Raw genomic sequence first — 20,676 nt, forward strand, 5'->3', positions numbered from 1 at the left:
CTTGTGGTAAGGGCATGTAAAACACCTTGTCTTTTTCAGAAAACAGGTGTCACCACTACTTGTAGTGCATATCCTCACAGTAGTAAACAAATAAAGGACAATAAGCTTTTTACAGATGCGAGAATTCTGTGGATAACATCCTGAAAAGGTTAATTTTCCCCATATCGTGATTTTCTCAAAGCCTAGCCAAGCATTTCTTCCCTAACCCTGTCCAAACAGTCACATGGTTGGAAGTCTTTTGTTTAATATGTGCCACCACCAAGTCTTCCACCTATTAATGTGTATTGTTACACTGCTTTACTATGAACACTCGTAGTGCAAAACTGAAAACATACATGCCAGCCACTTTTTAGGTACACATTAGTAGTACCAGATTGGACCACTATTTCATGCAGAAAATATCACATTAGCATCACACCACCACCAGCAACCTGAACTGTTGAGGATGAATGGATCCATGCTTTCATTTTGTTTACATCAAATTCAAACATTCGACAGTTGCAGCAGGAATCGAGACTGATCTGACCAGGCAACGTTACTTCCAATCTTCTATTGTCCAATTTAGATGAGCACATATGGGTTGTAGCCTCAGTTTGCTGTTCTTAGCTGACAGAAGCAGCACCTGGTGTGGTCTTCTGCACCCACAACCCATTTGCTTCAAGGTTCAAGGTATTATATGTTCAGAAATGCTCTTCTGCATACCTTGGCTGCAACAAGTGTTTATTTGAGGTATTGTTGCCTTTGTTATTAGCTCTGTCTGTCCATTCTCCTCTCTAACTTCTGGTCCAGAGAACTGTGAATCTGATAATTCAACTGTCTTGACCATGTCTACATGCAGGTATGACGATGTGTTTCTCATATACATAATTCTCTGCCAAGTCAAAGCACACAGGAATAAATACCCTACTGTATGTTCAGTCATTCAATATGATTCATTAATGTCACAATCCACCTAACAGTTATCACTTAAGACTCAGATATATGATATGATATATGTAATATGATTTTGTAAACACAGACGGAACACTGTTGGCAGCTCGTGTTCCAGATGTGAAGCAGAAATCCAACCTCCTCCCTAATACCAGACCTAGACACACAGACTGATCTCTTTAGCAATGTTATGTCCACGTGTTTGTGACAGCTCAACCAACTGTCACTTTCAGCTTTATCTTTCTGTCATGTTCATTTTTCAGCAAACACAATCTTGCATTTCAGGACTATTTTTGATTTAGTTAATCCCTGTTATGCAACCCTCTCAGTAAAAGTTAGCTGGACCAATGCCAGTATTGCCCCAACATCGAGGGGCAAACTAAGTTTAATCATTCTGGTTTAGAGCTGTGACATAATCTGGTTCAAAGTGCCATCACTTTGGCTAAAGTGAAGAAGAACTGTTCTTCTTGTTTTTGGATTACATTTCAGTCCTGACCAAAAGATGCTTTCTAATCCATTTGCCTGAGGTCAAAATACCAACCCTGTGTATAAGCAGAGCTCTGCTAATGCTGGAAATAGTGCAGGAAATGGATCTAAATGACTATGGTGTACATCTGCTCCATGTTTAAAATACTTGGTTTTCTTTCCATTTTTTTATTTAATAATTCATATTTAAACAAATTAAAGTTCGAAAAAGTAAATATAATTCTAAAACAATAGTTGTATTAATAAGAGTGGGAAATAAGGTGTATCTTGCAAGATTAACAAATTGGAAAATACATTTGTTGAAACAGAAAACAGAGATGGTGGTTTGTAATATTTCCTGTATGCCTGGCTAAATGTCCACAAACATTATAACATCTACAATACAGCTGTAATGTAGTGATGCCTTGCAATTATAGTATGGTGTTAGCATTGACTGTTATGTTAAAGCTGCAAGCTTCTGTAGTTGTTCGGGATAATAAATTCCTCTTTATGCCCAAAGTAATCCTTGATGATGCATGGATAAGATCTGAAAATAGATTCTAGACTTAATGATACAGGGATATATATAACTATCTCACCTCTGCTCAGCTGGTTCTGACAACAGCAACATATTTAACAAATTTATAGAGCATTATTATTAGTAATAAGCCCACAGGTCAACCAAAGAAAAAAAAGGTCTCATCTCATTTTTTCCTGTTTTTGTCATCTCCTTTTGCCACATTTTGCTATCAGTGTTTTCTATTGGATGACTCTTGCATTTATAAAGCGATCTATAAACAATTAGCTTGTGGTCAGTCATTAGCCTGCATCTGCCCTGGCCATAAAACAATACTGTGACAAACACCTTCCCAGCTGGGGTGATGTCTGTTAAATCAGGCCAGTGTAACACCCTGAGGCAGTTGTAGGCTACAGACTCTGAGCCTCGATCTGGAGGCCCTGCCAACCCACTGTGGACTAGCATCCTCTTGCAGCATCACTGCAGCATCCTTTCCTTTTACGACACGGCCAGCAATGTGTAACGATCTGTCAAGCAGAAGAAGAAGGATGAAAAAAGGAAACCCACATCCAGAATTACTACACGTGCCTGATAATTATAGAAAAGGATGCTTATCTGGCTTTACCCAAAGGCACAAGCAACACCACCTGGGATCCTCACTGCACAACAATCACGGCTACCAAAAGCTCGAAATATGCTCGATGCAGCGTGAGCATCCGGCTCTGCATGGCGAGGAAAACCCCGAAGCGGACACAGGCTCCATCCCCGTCATCTTTAAAGGGTTTGCTGGTGTAGGCCGAGCTCTGCCACTTCCGACAGGCAGGCTAAATCTCTGCTGCCGGGCTAAATAAGACATGCTTTAGGGTTTTATACCACAGTACGCGATGGTGGCCTCTCCTCGCTCCAGTGTTACATTTTTTTTTTTAAAGCGGAGGTGAGATTAAACAAAAAACAAAAACAGTCTTAACATCTCTCGCTTCGCTTCTGGGATGATCAGTGTGAGTCAAGCCAACAGGCCCGCTAGTCTCAGTAACTCCCAGTTCAGACGGTGATAAACCTCAACTACAGCAGCCACACTGCCGACAGATTCCATCGCCTTACCTCACAACATATTCCCATCCAATGTGAAGACCTAACGGGTGAGAAACCACATCCATGGCATGCTTCCGTTACTAAATAAGAGAAACACAATCGCCTGCTATGGTCTCTGCATCAGCAGCAGCCCCGTACAATGAAGTGATGGCCGGTGGTGATGATGCTGGGAGCCCCGCCCTCCTGTCAGCGTAGCCAGAATGAGCTCACTGATTTTCAGCCCAGCCGGCTCCAGTAGCGCTGCAGTCCACCAGTGCAACAGCACTGCTGTACAAAACCTGCAGCTTTTCTTTGCCTTTAATTTTTTTTCCCAGTAGTTTGTTTCCCCGTATTTGCCAGATGACATACAACGCTTAGTTAAATTACATGCACGTCTTAAATACACAAATGTCTGGATGACTTCTAATTTTCTGCTTCTAAACTCAGACAAAACTGAGGTTATTGCACTCAGCCCTGAAAATCTTAGAAACACGGTGTCTAACCAGAGTCTAGATGGCATTACCTTGACCTCCAGGAACACTCCAATTAAACTTTGAGCCATTTTTGACCAGGCGATTTTCATTTTGCATATTAAACAAATGTGCAGAACCAAAGTTTAATTTAATATCCTTCTGTTCAGTTACCAGGTCTTGAATAATCACACTCCATTATATTTTAAAAACCTCATAGTACCTCACTGTACTAAGTTCTTTGCTCTCAGACTGCTGACTTACGTGTGGTTCCTATAGTTTCTTAGTGTTTAATTTGCAGCAGAGCCTTCAGCTTTCAGGCCCATCTTCGGTGAAATCAGCTTGCAGTTTGGATTCAGGACACAGACACCTTTACTTTTATGATAAGGCTTAAAACTTTCCTTTTGGATAAAGCTTATAGTTAGGGCTGGATCCAGTGACACTGAATCGTCCCTAAGTTTTGCTGTCGTAGACTTAGACTGCTGGGGGCTTAGAGTTTCTTCTTTGTTCATCAGTTTTTTACTTAGTGAATAATTTTTAACTCTCTTTCATAGTTTGTCTTTTCTCCAGTCTACCTCTGCTCTGTTCTTTTTCCCCTCATCCCCATTCCAGCGTGGCAGATGGCTACCCCTCCCTGAATCTGCTTCTACTTCTTGATTTCTTCCTGTTAAAAGGGAGTTTTTCCTTCCCACTGTCACCAAGTGCTTCGTCCCTCCCTGCTCTAACACACTGGGATCTTTAACCTATAATATAAAAAGGTAACTTTTGAGGTGACAGCTGGTTTTACTTGTCACTATATAAATACAACTGAATTGAATGATGTGGCATTTTGCAAAAGTACACAGTTGGGGTGCTTCAGTGTCATCTTTCTGCCTCTGCATCATTTTCAGATCCTTGGTATTGAGTATTAGTGCAGTTTAAGAGTAAGACAACTTATCTGGATCAGAAACTGCCAACACATGATAATTCATGATAAATAACTATAATGCATAACAAATAATTCTGCCCTGCCTTAAATATTGAATTAATTTTAAGGAGTCAAAGTTCTGAGGCTTATTGAGTTAGAGTGTTGCCCAAACTTTTTTTCTGAGTTTGCAGGAGTAGTTGCTTATTTTCTCTACAATAAATAAATACATAAATAATGTCAAGATGCCTGTTAAAGTTCCAGGGCATGTCTAAATCTTTACATTACTTTATTTATTAGCCAAACCAATAAAATAATCAGAAAATTAAATGCATATTATTCTCAGTGTAACATTTGGACTTTTTTGTGTGTTATAGAGAGCTGTGTGGTACGAAAAATAATGTTATAAATAGTGCCACCTAAAGGTCGATCTAAGAATTGTGCGTAATTGGCAGAAGTTATGCACAATTCTTAGGTCCATTAGGAACCATTGGCTGGACTCCGATTTTCTTATACAGAAAAACAAGACATTTAATGCTAAACCAAATTACTATGATAAATGTTGCTAAAGTCTTCAGATGTCTGCATCTATTTTTGACATTTTTTTTGAGTCAAAACAGCTTTAAATGTCTTCTCTGAGTTCGAGATCCAAGTAAAGCGTAAAAACCTGTTGTTTTTTCTGCATTTATTTGTTTACCGTACTATGAGTTAAGATGAGGCCATATAAAATAATAATAATAATAATAAATAAATAACCTCCTGAGAACCAGTCTATTCATTTATATCATCTGTAATGGACATTTGTTTTTTGTCTTTATCTTTCGAGTTATTTGAGCTACCCTAAGTCCATAGCTACATACTAAATAGAGGAAATCCCGGGATTTCCATTGGTATCTGATTTTGTGTGTCTTTTAGCTCCAAAGAGGAGGGAAATAACAAAAGAAAATGTTTAATTGAAAATATTCTTTTTTCCTTTGTTCTCAGGAGGATGAATAGTGTGTAGAAATGTTCAGTAGGCTACCCCAGGGTTTGTTTTGCTGTCGGTGTCGGATGAATTAAGGCGGAGCAGTAGACCCCATCACCAGCTTCTTTCATCACTCTTTCCCCCCTGCACCCCACAAAACACACATTTCTCTGCAGCTTAAGTAGGCGAGTACCCCTCTCAGCCAATACAAGTCACAGTAACAGGGCCAGCGTATCAGAGCCGCTGCCACATTAGGGCATCTTTAGCTTCATATTCGTGTGACCAACCCCGTGTGAGGTTTAGTCCAGTGCGCGGGGAACTTTACACAGAAACAAAGGAAATCTGGCACCAAGTAAACCATTTAAATGGGGGAACAGATGAACGGCAAGAATGGCACCTCCACAGCTCGTGTGCCAAACAGTCACCCAGAGAAGGCTGAAGAGGTGGAAGGAAGGGGGCACTGGGAAACCAAAGCCGAGTTTATATTGACTGTGATGGGTGCGATCATTGGACCCGGGAATGTGTGGAGGTTCCCCTACCTGTGCTACAGAAACGGAGGAGGTGGGTGATACTGTAAAGAAACGCTCTTAGTTGTCAAGCACATTTTGTCCAACGGTATTTTTTTCCTCCTTGTGTAAACAACGAAAAATTCCGCCTTTCTTACAGGTGTGTTTTTCATCCCATACATCTTGTTCATATTCACGTGCGGGATCCCCCTCTTTTTCCTTGAGACTGCCTTGGGACAGTACACTAGCCAGGGGGGAATTACTTGCTGGAGAAGGATTTGTCCGCTCTTTCAAGGTAATTAAAATGAACGTCCCCAAACTTTTCTCCGAAATGTCAGTCATAATTTATACATATTCAGTGAGTCCTTATATCTACCAACGGGCTTGTATCCTAGTCTATTTTTTATGCGTGCTCGATTATTCCCCTAGAAACACCGCTGAGACCGCCTCCGTGTCCAAAAATGGTCTCGGTCCAACAACAAACAGTGTTGAGGCAAGGTGCCAGAGGGGAAGTTGTTTACACTTCCAGTAGGAGGGTAATCACTGCTACTGGAAGAGGAAGAGTGATAAATTATTTATGCTCATGTAAAAAGATTACTACACGCATGATTGTTAAGTGTATGAACCACATGAATGCATTTCATAAATATGTTGGTTACATTCCAGTTATACTCCTGCTTTATCGCACAACGACCTTATTTATATACAGTAGACCTATGCGAAGAGAAAGTGTTTACACAGTGTTTCGACTGACATTACACTTTTATATAGCTTACGTCTGCGGTGTTTCCTTTGCGCACCTTTTAGCTCTCAGACTTTAGGTGCTGTGCAAGAACAGAACTGTTTCAATACTTGGCCCTTACCAATTGTATTTATTTATTTGTTTATTTTAGGCATGGGCTATGCCAGTCACTTAATCATCGCATTCAGTGCAACATCTTATATTATAATCCTGGCATGGGCGTTCTTTTACCTGTTCCAGTCTTTCAGTGGGGATTTACCTTGGGCCACATGTGGACACTACTGGAACACAGGTACTACAGTACTGGTATATTCTAAAAAGCAGTGGCTATTGTATGCCTGGCATGTTGTGTGCTGTAAGAGTTTTGAATATAGAATATATGAACTATAATTTGAAGGCTACACCTTTGACACTGTAAATGGGCATTTTTACCTTGCTGATGTTTTATTTCCCTATACCAGACTCATGCTTGGACTTGAGCCATCTGAATCTGAGTATGATGTCCAGACTGAACACTACTCTTCCTGTTGTGGAGTTCTGGCAGTAAGCATATAGTCAACTCACACAAGTTAAACAGAATGCCTTTTTCCCCTTTTTCACTCCCCTCCCTTACTTGTCTCGTTCCCTCTCTCCTCCTTTCTTTATGATCATTTTCAGATGTTTTCTTTTAACTCTCCACTTCCTCCCACACTGTTTTTTTGTCATCCGTCAGTCATCCAATCTGGCACTCAGTTTTCCTCCCTCCCAATTTCCACATGTCCTTCCCTTTCACCTGCCGTTCATTTGTGGTCTCCCAGTCTCCCTCTCACCCACATCATTGCTCCCTTCATTTGACCAGGCGTCGGGTTTTAAAGGTCTCTGGTGGTATTGAGGAAGTCGGGGGCTTGCGATGGGAACTGGTCCTTTGTCTCATCCTCAGCTGGATTATCTGCTACTTTTGTGTTTGGAAGGGTATCAAGTCGACAGGAAAGGTTAGTAATTTAAAAACTGAACATTTTATTTTTAAAAATTTTTTCCTTTAAAAAAACAAACAAGAAAATTCATAATATCATATCATAAAATCATCCTAAAAAGATTTTAAAAGTCCTGATAATGTGGCCTTGTGAAAGAATGTACACTAAAAAAATAACAGAGGTTTTAACCTAGAGCCTTGTGGAGCACCGTGCTTGTGGACAGCAAACAAAAAACGAAAAACAGTGACTCAATACAAAAATCCAAGATGTCTGAATTAGCAATAAAAGAGCCTTTATTAAAAATCAAATCAATCTTTATTAGAGGGTTGCAGAAGGTATGTATTTCCACATAAAATTTGTATAAATCATTGGGTTGTTTTATATTTGAAGGCTAAACCAAGGTTATTAGAGCTAACTAAAACTAAACTAAAAACTAACATGAGGCAGCTTAGTTAACTAAAATAAAAATAAAAACTAGGCTTTTGAAAAAAAAGAAAAGAAAGTAAAATGTTTTGTGAAATTGGAAATAAAAATAAAATAAAATATTGAGGGACTCACCTTACTTTTAGTATTTGTTCATTTTAAAATTTCAAACTAGCATAATAAGGATTTGATGTGCGTGTTTATTGAGACTTTGGATGTCTAAGACTGACTTTCTGAAATCTTGCTTCTGACCTATGCCTTCTATATAATCTTAAAAAGACTAAAACTAACACTAAAACAAATAAAAATAAACTGAAACAAACAGAACATTTTCAACATTTTCAAACAATAAAGACTAAACTGAAATCATCAAACCCATTCTAAAAACCAAATAAAATGCTATAAAAAATAGAAAATGCAAAACTATAATAACTCCACTCATGCTTTAGCTTCTGGTCAAATTACACAGTATCAGCTGTATAATTGGCAATTAGAACCATCCATTCATGTATTTTTGAAGACATTTTCACATAGTTATAAAGCAAATAACTGCACTGTTGCATTGTTAATACACTAACACAGGAGGTACAAGCAACCATTTAAAAAAAAAAAAGTATTTTCTTCTGATTGTTGAAACTTTTGGCTTGTGGCTGCTGTAGCTTGCATGGTGCACGGGGTGAGTATTGCCCCATGACACAAACTGACGTCTGCAAACACATCCTGCAATTCTCTATGCTAATGCATGCATTAGAAACACTAGAATAAAGGCACACAAGCACAGTAGCTACTGGAGGGCACAGCACATTAAGTCAGTGTGTCATTACCCAGTCTTACATAGCCATGCTTGATCAGGACTTGTTTTCAAATTTTGATCTACTGCTACCCTTTTATCCACATTTTTTTCAATGTACAGTACAGTTTGATAAAAGTTGCTCAATAGGAGTTGCTCAGTAGAAAAAGCAGACAACATGATACAGCAGGGAAAAGCACTTTGCACATTCATCCAAAATTGAATGTGACAGATGTGACACCTGCAGCTTTTTCCTAACCCACTTATATGTCCAAGCACTGGTCTGTCTTCTACTCCCAGTTTTCCTGTATACCCGTATTATAAGTGTCATTATTGCCTGATGTAATTGTCTGTCATAGCTACCCATCTCATGTCATTTATCTTGAATTTTGTTGCTAGCAATGCTTGTTGTGACACGTGCTGTTGTCCTCTTTTATGAAGAAGATGAAGGAACTCTTTTTCTGTCTACATACATGAATATACACAGCCAGATTGTCTCCAAATAGTCAAATGAAATAGTCTCTTCCTTTACATTCAAGATGCTCGCATGAAAACCATCTATGAACTCATTTGAATTAATCTGATACTGAAGTGTATGGTTTTCGAACTTGTCATCATGTAATTTATGAGTAATGGAGACAATATTCACTGTTATGTGTGCAGGGTGTGACAGATTTCTTATTGTAAGATCTAAATGGTGCAAAACCGATACAAAGCATAACTTGGCTAGGGTTAGTTGAAGTTTCTTTCAACTTTCCAAAGAACAGTTTTGGTAAAGTATTTAGTAAGCTTTAGACCATATTTTAAAGCACTGATTAGTAATATTTGAGGCTGGCCAGACACTCGTGTTCAGAAGAGCAGCTATAAAGAAAAGCTGTTGGTGTGATTTTTATCCTTTCAAAAGGTAAGTAATATTCACGTTTAAGCCAAACATTACACTGGAAGTTATAGTGATCTGATTAACGTTGTGGGAACTGTTTATTTCAAGAGTAATACACCCAAGATGCTACTAATGTGCCACACCAAAGCTGCATTTAGGAAAGCAAGCATGCGATACAGTAAAACTAAAGGAAGAAATATGAATAAACGAATGAAATGAGAGGTCAAAACAAACTATAACTTTCTTTACACCTTTTCTTTTCTCTGTTTTATTTTATTTTTTTCAGGCAGCCTACTTTACAGCAACCTTCCCCTATGTCATGTTATTTGTTTTGCTTATACGTGGTGTTACCCTCCCAGGGGCAAAGGATGGGATCATTTTTTACCTCTACCCTGACATCTATCGCCTGTTAGATGCCCAGGTAAAGAAAGCACATAGTATTCTGAGACCAGAAAAGCTAGAGGTTTTACAGTGACATTCATACACTACAGACAGACACACACACAATGATTTTGTTTGACCTTTCCAGGTGTGGATGGATGCTGGCACTCAAATCTTCTTCTCTTATGCCATTGGCCTTGGTTTCCTCACTTCTCTTGGGAGTTATAACACTTACAACAACAACTGTTATAAGTAAGTCCAGTACTAACTGTCATAAAGATCATTATGATCATCTTTTAAGTTGAGCATCAGCATCTACAACACCTGTATTTCTACTTACTATATTCATTTTATTGCAGGGACTGTTTCTACTTGTGTCTGCTGAACAGTGCCACGAGCATTGTGGCAGGCTTTGCCATTTTCTCTGTGTTGGGTTTCATGACATATGAACAAGGAGTGGATATTTCTGAAGTAGCAGAATCAGGCATGTACTGTTTCACTTCAGTTCAACTATATACTGGACATGAGAGTGGCAGTTTCATACATTTTCTTTGAGGCTTTCTGGTGTTGTAAAAATAATCAGGAAACCTGCCCCGGGAGGAGGCCCCGGGGCAGACCCAGGACACGCTGGAGAGATTATATCTCTCGGCTGGCCTGGGAACGCCTTGGTGTTCCCCCGGATAAGCTGGAGGAGGTGGCTGGGGAGAGGGAGGTCTGGGCTTCTCTGCTTAGGCTGCTGCCCCCGCGACCCGGCCTCGGATAAAGCGGATGAAGATGGATGGATGGATGGATGGATAGATGGACCTGCACGGCAGCAAACTTTTCACCCTTTGGGAAGATCTTGTGATGCTTCTTTTCTTTCTTTCCATCATAAGAAGCTTTCTGGCAGAGCTCATATGTCGCTCTGCCATTTTTTTTCTCTTTTGATATTTTGGCTTAAACTTGAATCATCTTAGTTAAGTGAGTCTGATTAATGCTAACCAGTGGAGAGTAGGAATGCAGAGCTAAATAGGCTAAAAAAAGAGGCTAAAGTTGGCAACCCTGTATTATTATCAGCAGATAATAATACAGGGTTGCCAACTTTCAGGCTTTTTGGGAAGGTGGCTAATGGTTGAGGCATGTAACTATATTTATTATTGGCAATTAATTGGCATTAATTCATTTTTGGTACATATATATATAAAGAAATAATCTGGCTCATCAAACCTTTAAATGTTTCTTTTTGAGGGAGTCAGTAAGACAATAATGCCAAATTTGTTTCCACACCTAGTACACCAGTATGGCTAGACAATAAAAGACTCTATGACGCTAGAGACATGGTTGAGCAGCTGAACTAAAATAACAAGCGAAAACTGGAACTTTAAATGAAAACCCCCCACATATATTCATATATATTACAAAGTGCTTCCTTTAATCTGCTGCAACACCTGTTTCAGGAGCAAGTCTGCAAATCCTTTTCCCATAACTAAAGCATGAGAGATGGCAGCTGTGAATAATTATGATTTAGATTTTAGGAATCATAAAGCAGTCCCTGGTATGTGATGATGTATATATTATTTTGGCAACCAGTCAGAGCTACATCAACACCTGTTTATACTCATATGTGTAGACTATGTGCAGGCTTGTGTGGATTGTACTGCGGACCACAAGGCAAACTGCTGTGGCTGACAAAACAACAACAAAAAAGGATGTTTTTGTAAAGAAATTCATGGATCCCTTGGCCTCTCCTTTAGCACCACAATATTGATAAAAATCAATAAGACAATATACTGTAGTTTCCACACATAACAATTCCTGTCTGTGTCCTATAATTTACATCTATGCTGTATTTACATTATTTGTTTGTAGGTCCAGGGTTGGCATTCATCGTTTACCCACGTGCTGTAGCCATGATGCCAGTGCCCCAGGTGTGGTCGGTGTGTTTCTTCCTCATGATCATTCTGCTTGGGTTGGATAGTCAGGTACTAATCAACCTTAAAGTATGTATGAATGAAGAAATGAAATACTATGTGACTAACGAACAAACCGTGTGTTGCAATTGGTTCCTTACAGTTTGTTGGTCTGGAGTGTCTGATGACATCACTGGTTGATCTTTTTCCTTGCCTGCATCAAGGCTATAGACGTGAGCTGCTTCTGCTGGCTGTATGCTGTACCTGCTGTTTGCTGGGACTCTCCTTGGTCACTGAGGTACGTATTCAGTACAGACGGAGCTACACGATAAGAAAACATTAAGGAAGTTTTTGATACTATTTGACCGATATAGCTCTTAATGTGATTTGTAGTGAGACTGAAAGAACTATATAAGGTATGTAGTCAACTACTAACTAAACCTTAGTTATTGACACTACATGTTTTAGTGTACAGGTAGAATCAAGGGAAGTGGCCTCTACTGGAGCATATTTAAAACATAGGGATGAAACAGTGGGGTTAAATCCATGTATTCTGGGGGGCTAAGACAGATCTGATGAAAAATAAATGAACAGAATTAACTTATGCTTTAAATCTTATATCTAAACATTTAGTTTTACCTAAAAATGAGACCGCTATGGTGTGCTAACTAGAATACAGTTCGTATTTAGGAGTTTTTTCCCCAAGGATCCAATTTCCAAGTATGGAAAAATTCTTTTACATAGCAAGAACACGTATGTGCTCCAGATGTGAGTTTGATCAATTTTGGTTTTGGTGTAACACTATAACCCGCAAGTGAAATCCTTTACTCTTGTCACTGTGCAAAACAAGTATTGCATGTTGCATTCTTGCTCTTTTATCTCCAGGATTACTGCTACAGTGGTGTATACTTCATGAATGACGCCTTTGAGTTGGGGGAGTTGTATCTGGGGATTGCGTGGGTTTCGTTTGGCCACAGTTTCCATGCTAAGTAGACCAGATGCAGCTGTCATGACTGGTGGTTGGGTATCACTTACCTTTGTAACACTGCCTTTTTATACTGGGACCAGCTTGGTATCTTAGCAGGGTTCCCACTGCACTGGAACCTCTACAGCTCCAGCTGTGACTAACGTTTCCTTCTTTTGACGTTCCAGCTCTAGGAAACAGCTGCATTTTAATTATGTATTTGGGTCTTCTGCTCATCTAAGGTTCCTGAATATGTTGCTGTAGCTTCTCAGTACTTGCCCATATGTGTCTTGTTGTAGTGATGCACTTTCACCAGCATGTCCTGCTTGCCTGACATTCAATGCAAAGATTGCGGTTCGACGCTTTAGCAATATTTCTCTTGCTCATGTTTCAGTGTAAGCTTGTGCATTAATCAAGGCTTTATTGTGTTCTTTAAATGAATTAATGGCTTTGCTGTATTATTTAACCTATTTAACACAAGCTAAAGTTACATTTAAGGTGACAGTTAAATATGACATATATATGGTTCTTAATTATTGTTGTTATTATTGTTTAGCCATAATGCACAGAGTCACAGCTGTCAAGCAAGTCATGAAGTTTACATTACTTGCTGGAGGAGGGGTGATGAATCAGGCTTGCTATGCAGCTACACACACCTTGCAGTCATTGAGCAGAGCATGCCGTAGTATTTTAGAGTCAATGTGAGACCACCTTGAAACTAAAGCTTGGCTGAAACTGGGCCATGCAACAGGATAATGATTCCAAGCACAACAACAAATCCAAAACAGAATGGCTGACAAAGAAAAAAAAATCAAGACGCTGCAATGGCCCAGACCTCAAACAGACTGAAATGCTGCAGCGGAGCGTTAACAGAGCTATGCATAAATAAATGCCTGCAAACCTTAATGAACTAAAGCAATGTTGTAGGGAAGACTGGGCTAAAATTTCTCAGAATCAGAATACTTTATTAGTCACTGAGGAAGACTGGGCTAAAATTCCTCCACAATGACATTAGAGACCAATAAAGAAGTTATTGTTACTAAAGGTGGTTTTATAAGCTGTTAAATCATGGGGGTGCAGGCTTTTGGATTGAGCACTCATAACAAGCCGGATGATCCATTTTTTCTTTAGCCTGGAGCATGTGGTGTCTGTGTTTTCCAAAAATTTCAATTCATCTGACCACAGAGCAGTTTTTTACTCCATGTCCATGTTGAATGAGCTCTGGCCCAGAGATAACAGCAGTGTTTCTGGATTGTGTCCACATAAGGCTTTTTCTTTGCCTTCATCTGCATTTGTGGGTGACGTGGCAGACAGTGATGTCTGGAAGTGATCCTGAGACTATGCAGTGATCTCCGTGACAGAATCATGCCTGTTTTTAATGAAGTGCTGTTTGAGAGCTTAGTGATCTCAGGCATCTAATATTAAGAATCAGCCTTGTCCATATTCAGTCTTGTTGACAGACAACATGTTATGTACACATAGATGATAAGTTGTTTACAGTCTTCACAATTTTACAATTTTCAATTTGAAATTGTGAGATGGAACAGTTGGAAAAGTGATGATGAAATTTTCTTGTTGAATCACTGAATATTGGAGAAGTAAAAATGTTTTTTAGCTGAAAGATCCGGTCTTTTAGGGCAACTAAACTGGCCAAACGGAGCTCCAACACAAGCGTAATGTAATTAGAGTACCATACCTGGAACGAATGTAGAAAAACATTAAAAGAGATGTCTGTTATCTCAAAAATCTCTTTAAAAAAAGACCACAGGAGAGAAGTTTCTATGATGAAGCACAATGCAGAATCTGGTAGCTAGAAAATGAAAACCACCAGCTTTACTAGGTAGCTGTTACAAGTGCTAAATTATAAGAGATGAAAGCTGGAAAATGGCCTAATCTACATGATTTTCCCCTTACCATAGGGAAACTAACTTTAATGATGCTCTGATTTCCTAAATTTTAACAGAAAGAAAATACACTGATCATCGGAGATTTCATTTGATAAGGTGGATTTCAAGATTCTGGCAAAAGGTCTATAATATTTACCCCTTTCTTGGAAAACGACATAATTAGGCAACATACACGGGAGCTACAACAACTTATTGTTTTCTGGTGTAATATACAATTTTACAGTATTACCATGGCAACCACAATTAGAATAAACATCAGGATTTTTATAAGTTTGCATCTAATAGGTATAAAACCATCAAACTGCTTTAGTAAAATTTTAATTACTCTAGTAAAATGTAAATTGCTCCAGTAAACCCTTAAGGAAGAAAAAAATGCATTAGAAAGTCATGCCAAGGGACATGACCAAGCATGCTTGTGTCAACTGTTGTGAGTGAGACTGAGTATGTTTGTGCTTAGCTTTATTTCCTGACTTTCTTTTTATCATTTGATTTGTACGACTGTATATTATTCCTTCTGTCCTTTTTTGTTTTTTTAGGGAGGAATGTATCTGCTCCAGCTGTTAGATCATCATGTCTGTAGTGGCACCACTCTGCTGCTTCTCTCTTTTTGCCAGTCTGTGAGCATTGGCTGGGTGTACGGTAAGTCACAGACAAATAGCCAACCAATTGCAGACTGTGTTGTGACAAAAAAAAAAGACACTGCTCAGATTCAGAACAATTTTCATTGAGACACAGACCAGAGTGTGCTTGTTTGGTATAATTTAGTTTGAAATAAATGGCTGGTCTTTCTAATAGCTCTCTTTTACCTAAAGGTGCTGACCGTTTTTATGGTAACATCTCAGACATGATTGGCTATCGTCCACACCCATTCATGAAGTACTGTTGGCGCTACATCACTCCTTTCACCTGTTTTGTAAGTCATGTCAAATAATAATGTATAATTTGTGTTTCCCTTTTTCTTTTACACTGCATTGCAGTATTTGCATGTCACAGTATGTTTGAGTTCAATTTATAGAGAATTTTAGATAATGTTCAATTTCATAGTTTTGTCACTGCAGAGTATTCACACTTTTCAGTTTCACACTGAACAATAATCCACTTTGTCTTTTCTCATCACAGGGCACCTTTATCTTCTCCATTGTCAGAAATTCCCCGCTGAAGTTCAGTAGCACTTATGTTTATCCGCTCTGGGCCAACATCTTGGGCTGGTTCATTGCCACAGTCTCCCTCTCCCTCATTCCACTGTTTCTATTATATAAAATAATCCAGGGAAAGGGCACTCTTCGACAGGTGAGCCTTTTTTTTTTTCTCAAAAATGATGAAATCACTGTGAGGTAGCTTATATTTGATGGGGGAAAGGATTGATTTCTTTCTGACAAAAGAAAATCTTTAACTTAAGACAGTGGTTCTCAAAGTGGGGGGTGCGGTATGAATAATAATTTTAAAAAAAAATGCTTGGACACTGCTAGCATAATGGACAGGTTTTTTGACGGGGCTCCCACACAAACGCAAAGCAGAGGTTGAAGCATCGCCAAATATGCTTCCAAACCAACTTCCTTCCAAGCCAAAGACTAGAACATATGATGTTGATGAAGCATATCTTGCCTTTGGCTTCACCTGCACAACAGCTGTCATGCCAAGGTAGGGATCCCCGACAGAATTTGCACACGTTGGGCTGTCCAAATCACGGACAAACAGTATCCCAAATTCTTGATTTTTAGTTCACAAACACTTCTTATAACGACTAAGTACTCCGGAAACTTTGGAGGTTTTAACTCTTTATACAGTAAAGTTACAGGAGGATAAAAAATAATTATCAGGCAATTTATTAATTATCAGTCCTTCGTTTGTTAAAATAATCCCGTCCAATACCATGTAAGAACAATAAATATATAATTTTCTGTTGTAACCCTCAAACTGAATGGTAATGTAACAACACTCATTTTTCACCTTTTCACAACACTAAAACATCACTACTTCCCAGGGGCGTAATTTCCAGGGGGGTTAGGGGGGTTATGACCCCACCAATAATCAGACCCAACCAATATAACCCCCCCAATAAAATTATGAATTATCTTGCATAAATAGGCTGTTGATTTTCTTTACTCATTTCAGGTATTCCCAGCAAAATAGTTGCATGTTTAATCATCTAGGAATTTACCCACAGTTATTTATTTATTTAGACAGAAATCTTGATCCCCTCAATGTTCAGCACAAAGTTACACTGATGCTACTTCCACGTCTAATTCTCTGTAATGGAGGCGGAGTAAACTGGATCGGCACTCCGTGCCCAGTGAATGCTCGCGACGCAAGGGGAACAAATTTTGTTAGTGACACCTACCTTGGCACAACACTGATCCTGCCACAATTTGTTCCCCCGGTTCAAATCACGGACAAACGGTATTCCACAATTGTTTTGTTAAACCCATTTTGCACAGAGAGACATTTTTTTGAAAAATGTATTGATAGCAATGTTGAATATTCTTACACAGTAAAAAACAAACAAGCTATACGTAAAATAATTACACCATGAAGATGGTTTGTTTTTCTGTTATTTAAAAGAGGTAGAGGCTTATTTAACTGCAACCTGTAAGTTATTGCGGTTAACTTTTATTTGTTTAATTGTTTACAAAAGGTTTGAGGTGTGGAATAAACTGCAATGGAGTTTGAAAACTAAATATGGGGGTGTGTGTGTGGTTGGAGGATGTGTTTGTGCGTGTGGGGGGAGTTCTTGTAAAACAAGGGGGCTAGCAAAAAAATGTTTGGGAACCACTGACTTATGACATACATTGAGTATTTTGGTGAAGTAATAGCCATAGAGGAGGGGGTTTTTTTATCAGCTGTTAAATGTATGAAAATGCAGTTAAAAATCCAATACCTGTGACCATGTTCACATTTTCCAATGTGAACATGGAAAATGTCCAGTCTGAGTTGGAGACTTTGGTTGGCTGATTCTGGCCCCTGGGCCATTTGTCTGAGAAAAGTGTTTGGATTTTCCCACATTATTCAATTCATTGTTTGACTATTTTGAAAGAGTTTTGATGAATGACGTAATTGAATGTATTTGTGCTTTTTTTGTTTAAATCTGGGCAGTTATACAGAAACAGAGGTCTTAAACTGGGTATGTTCAAGAGTTGTTAAGTACAACTTGGACTGTATAAACTGAATCCCTGGCCTTTCACCAGGAGTATCAGCAGGAGATCTCAAATCATCTTCCATAAAAATGGGTTTATAGAAAACACTTGTAGAATTAATGCAGGGAAAACAATGGACTCTTTTTTTATTTCTGTTAAATTAGCGAGCCTTACTCCACCATAATGTGACCGTGGCCTCTGAGTTTCATGTTAAGTCATACTTATCAGCACACTAAATGTATTTTACCTGTTTTGTGTTTTATTACGTCTTTATGGTATGTCAAATTATAATATCGTAATACTGAATTGTTCTTTTACAGGAAAACTGAATGCAATTCTTTCATTGGTTGTAAAGTTTCAAGATTGCATTTAATTGCGCCTCATATCTTCCAAAAATGTTAATCAAAAATATATTTAAAAATGGCTTTTTTTAAATACTTAAAACAATTACAATCTACAATTTTTTCTTTCCTCAGCGTTTCTTAGAGCTCTGCCAGCCTGTAGACGAACTGCTGTTTGATCAAAAACTTCTTCCTGCTTTGGGACGAGATGGTATAGCAGACCACACAGAGCTCGCTCCTTTATCATGCAACGGGGAAAACGCTCAATGAACACAATAACATATCGGACATTGTAAATTACTTTGTGCTCTTCTGAGCTTTTATCCATCTAATGAAACTTAAAGAGTGCTTTGAAAAGAACAAGCATGCCCTGAAATTTTTACCTACAGCTTTCACATTTGTACCTTACCTTAGTTTACCTTTATCTAATTATATTTCATCTTTAAGCTTTAATATCTTCAATAGCAATAAACATATACTATCAAAATATATTAGAACAAGCTTATATACTGTTTGTATAGTTTGCCTTAAGCGAGCTGAATAATAGAACTGCACACACACACACACACACACACACACATATAATTTTAAGCTGTGTTACCATTTCATATGAATAAATAAATCCCATCCAGTGATGGGATCAAAATGCTGGCATTCTGATCCATGAGAAGGCAACTCAGTAGTCAGTACTACATTATTCCATGACTAAAGTACTCATGTAGTACCTATCTGCAAACTCAGGCATAGTTTTGAACTCATATGTTAATTCTTGTAACTGTATCTTGACGGTTGACCAAATCTGCCCAGACAATTGTTACTATTAATTTAATTATTATTTTTTATTATTTTGTATCGGTATTTTGTTTGTTTTGCTTAGTCACTTTGTTCATTTCAGTTCAGTTTCAAATATTTAAAAGTGTTTGCTTCTTCATTTTTTTCATAACATGGAGGGTTTTGTATTAAATTCAGACTATTATTTGCAATAATGACATCCCAGTCTCAAAAAACACATTCTTCTCGTGGTGTTGTGTTGATAATTTTGACCAAAGGGACAGACTAGAGCTGAAGAAATTTTCTGTATAATATTATTATTTTAGTTTAGATTCAATAAGATACAAAAAGTGGAAAAAGCAGCCAAAATCTACAGAAAGGCTGAAGACCACTTAAAAATTCTACAAGAATATTTGGCTCCTTGTAGGGTAGGTAACTGTATTAATCCCACAATGGAAATTGTTGTGTTACCGCAGCAGTATAAAGAATAGGAAGCAAAATATGAAGAAATGAGGAGTGGCTTCCAACGTACTGTAAGTTGTTCTGTTTCGCAATTTCTTGAATAAAAAATTATCCCTATACATTTTTTTGCGCAGTAAAGCAGATTATTAAATTATTTTATTAAAATGTATTTGAAGAGAAAATAAATATTTTCCACTTAGTGAACCAAACTATAATTTTTTTTATATATAATTACAAAGTGTGTGTCTGTTGGTAAAATAAGTGTTGGACATGTCACCAGTTTTCAAAGTAAATATATTTCTAAAGGTGCTATTGACATGAAATTATCACCAGATGCCAGTAACAACTCATCCAATCTACACATGCAAAGAAATAAAAACATAGATGTCTATAAAGTAATAAAAAAGTACTGAACACACTTCCTGAAATTTATTTACAAAAGCCTTTGTTGGTGATAATGTTTTCAAGATCCTGTATGGAGAAACTTGTCTCATGCATTCCCCCGAATGGATTTTGGTCCATTCTTCCACACAAACCATTTATACTTTTTTCCACTCCTGCACAGTGGGCCTGGACCACCCATCATTTTGTTGCACATATAAAATGACAATAAAGGGCTACTCTATTCTAAATCCTGACTGTTCTGTGGATTCAGGTGACTGGCTGGGCCATTCCACCAGCTTTAATTCCTTCTCTGAAACCAACTGAGAGTTTCCTTGGCTGTGTTTGTATGGTGAACTGGCGTTCTTTTCACTTCCTGGATTATGGCCCCAACAGTGCTCACTGGAACCTTCAGTAGCTGAGAAATTAACCAGTAACCAACACCATCAGTATGTTTTGCTACCATAAGGGTGCCAAGGTCTTGAGAGAACTCGCTGGTTTAACCCATCATTAGATGCTTCTTGTGTGTGAAACCTTGGTATTTTTTATAGCCCATCAGTTGGACTGAACCAGCTGATAATGATTTACACTGAGTGGCAGGATTGCTTTCTAATGTGTGGATTAGATGGATTATTACTGACATCTGGTGAGAATCTAGTGAGAATTCCATGTCAAAAGCACCTTTTGAAATATATATTTACTTAGAAAACTGGTGATGTGTTCCCTACTTTATCTATTTCTATATCTATATATAAATTCCCCACTCATCCCTGTAGGCAGTCCTTACCCTTTAAGCTCAGGTTCTCTACCCGAGGCCTGGGAAATTGAGGG

The 20,676-nt window shown here is 38.3% G+C and overlaps 2 protein-coding genes across 4 annotated transcripts in view; one reads left to right on the forward strand and one right to left on the reverse strand.

Moving 5' to 3' along the window:
* jakmip2 (janus kinase and microtubule interacting protein 2) overlaps window positions 1–3,149 on the reverse strand; it is a 28,482-nt gene extending 25,333 nt beyond the window's left edge. For all 3 annotated transcript variants that reach the window (XM_039618857.1, XM_039618855.1, XM_039618858.1), the window contains exon 1: window positions 3,014–3,149. The gene's annotated coding sequence lies outside the window, so the exon portion shown is untranslated. The remainder of the gene's footprint in view (window positions 1–3,013) is intronic.
* A 2,440-nt stretch (window positions 3,150–5,589) lies between these two features.
* LOC116309373 (sodium- and chloride-dependent GABA transporter 2-like) lies at window positions 5,590–19,565 on the forward strand. The gene is made up of 14 exons (XM_039618859.1): window positions 5,590–5,882; window positions 5,988–6,122; window positions 6,721–6,861; window positions 7,031–7,112; window positions 7,408–7,540; window positions 9,902–10,036; window positions 10,145–10,248; window positions 10,356–10,480; window positions 11,845–11,957; window positions 12,049–12,183; window positions 15,293–15,395; window positions 15,569–15,669; window positions 15,876–16,046; window positions 18,367–19,565. Exons 1-14 carry the CDS (start codon window positions 5,687–5,689, stop codon window positions 18,499–18,501), a joined length of 1,809 nt encoding a protein of 602 aa, XP_039474793.1. The 5' UTR covers window positions 5,590–5,686; the 3' UTR covers window positions 18,502–19,565.
* Window positions 19,566–20,676: the final 1,111 nt, after the last annotated feature.

This window comes from Oreochromis aureus, linkage group 10 (genome assembly GCF_013358895.1).
Source record: "Oreochromis aureus strain Israel breed Guangdong linkage group 10, ZZ_aureus, whole genome shotgun sequence".
Classification (NCBI taxonomy): domain Eukaryota; kingdom Metazoa; phylum Chordata; class Actinopteri; order Cichliformes; family Cichlidae; genus Oreochromis; species Oreochromis aureus.

Bases quoted from the DNA above. Each gene is read 5' to 3' on its own strand.
- LOC116309373 (XM_039618859.1), top strand. From the start codon at position 5,687: ATGGGGGAACAGATGAACGGCAAGAATGGCACCTCCACAGCTCGTGTG. The intron at 10,037-10,144 runs GTAAAGAAAGCA...TGACCTTTCCAG, and splicing joins ATCGCCTGTTAGATGCCCAG to GTGTGGATGGATGCTGGCAC. The intron at 15,396-15,568 runs GTAAGTCACAGA...TTTTACCTAAAG, and splicing joins GAGCATTGGCTGGGTGTACG to GTGCTGACCGTTTTTATGGT.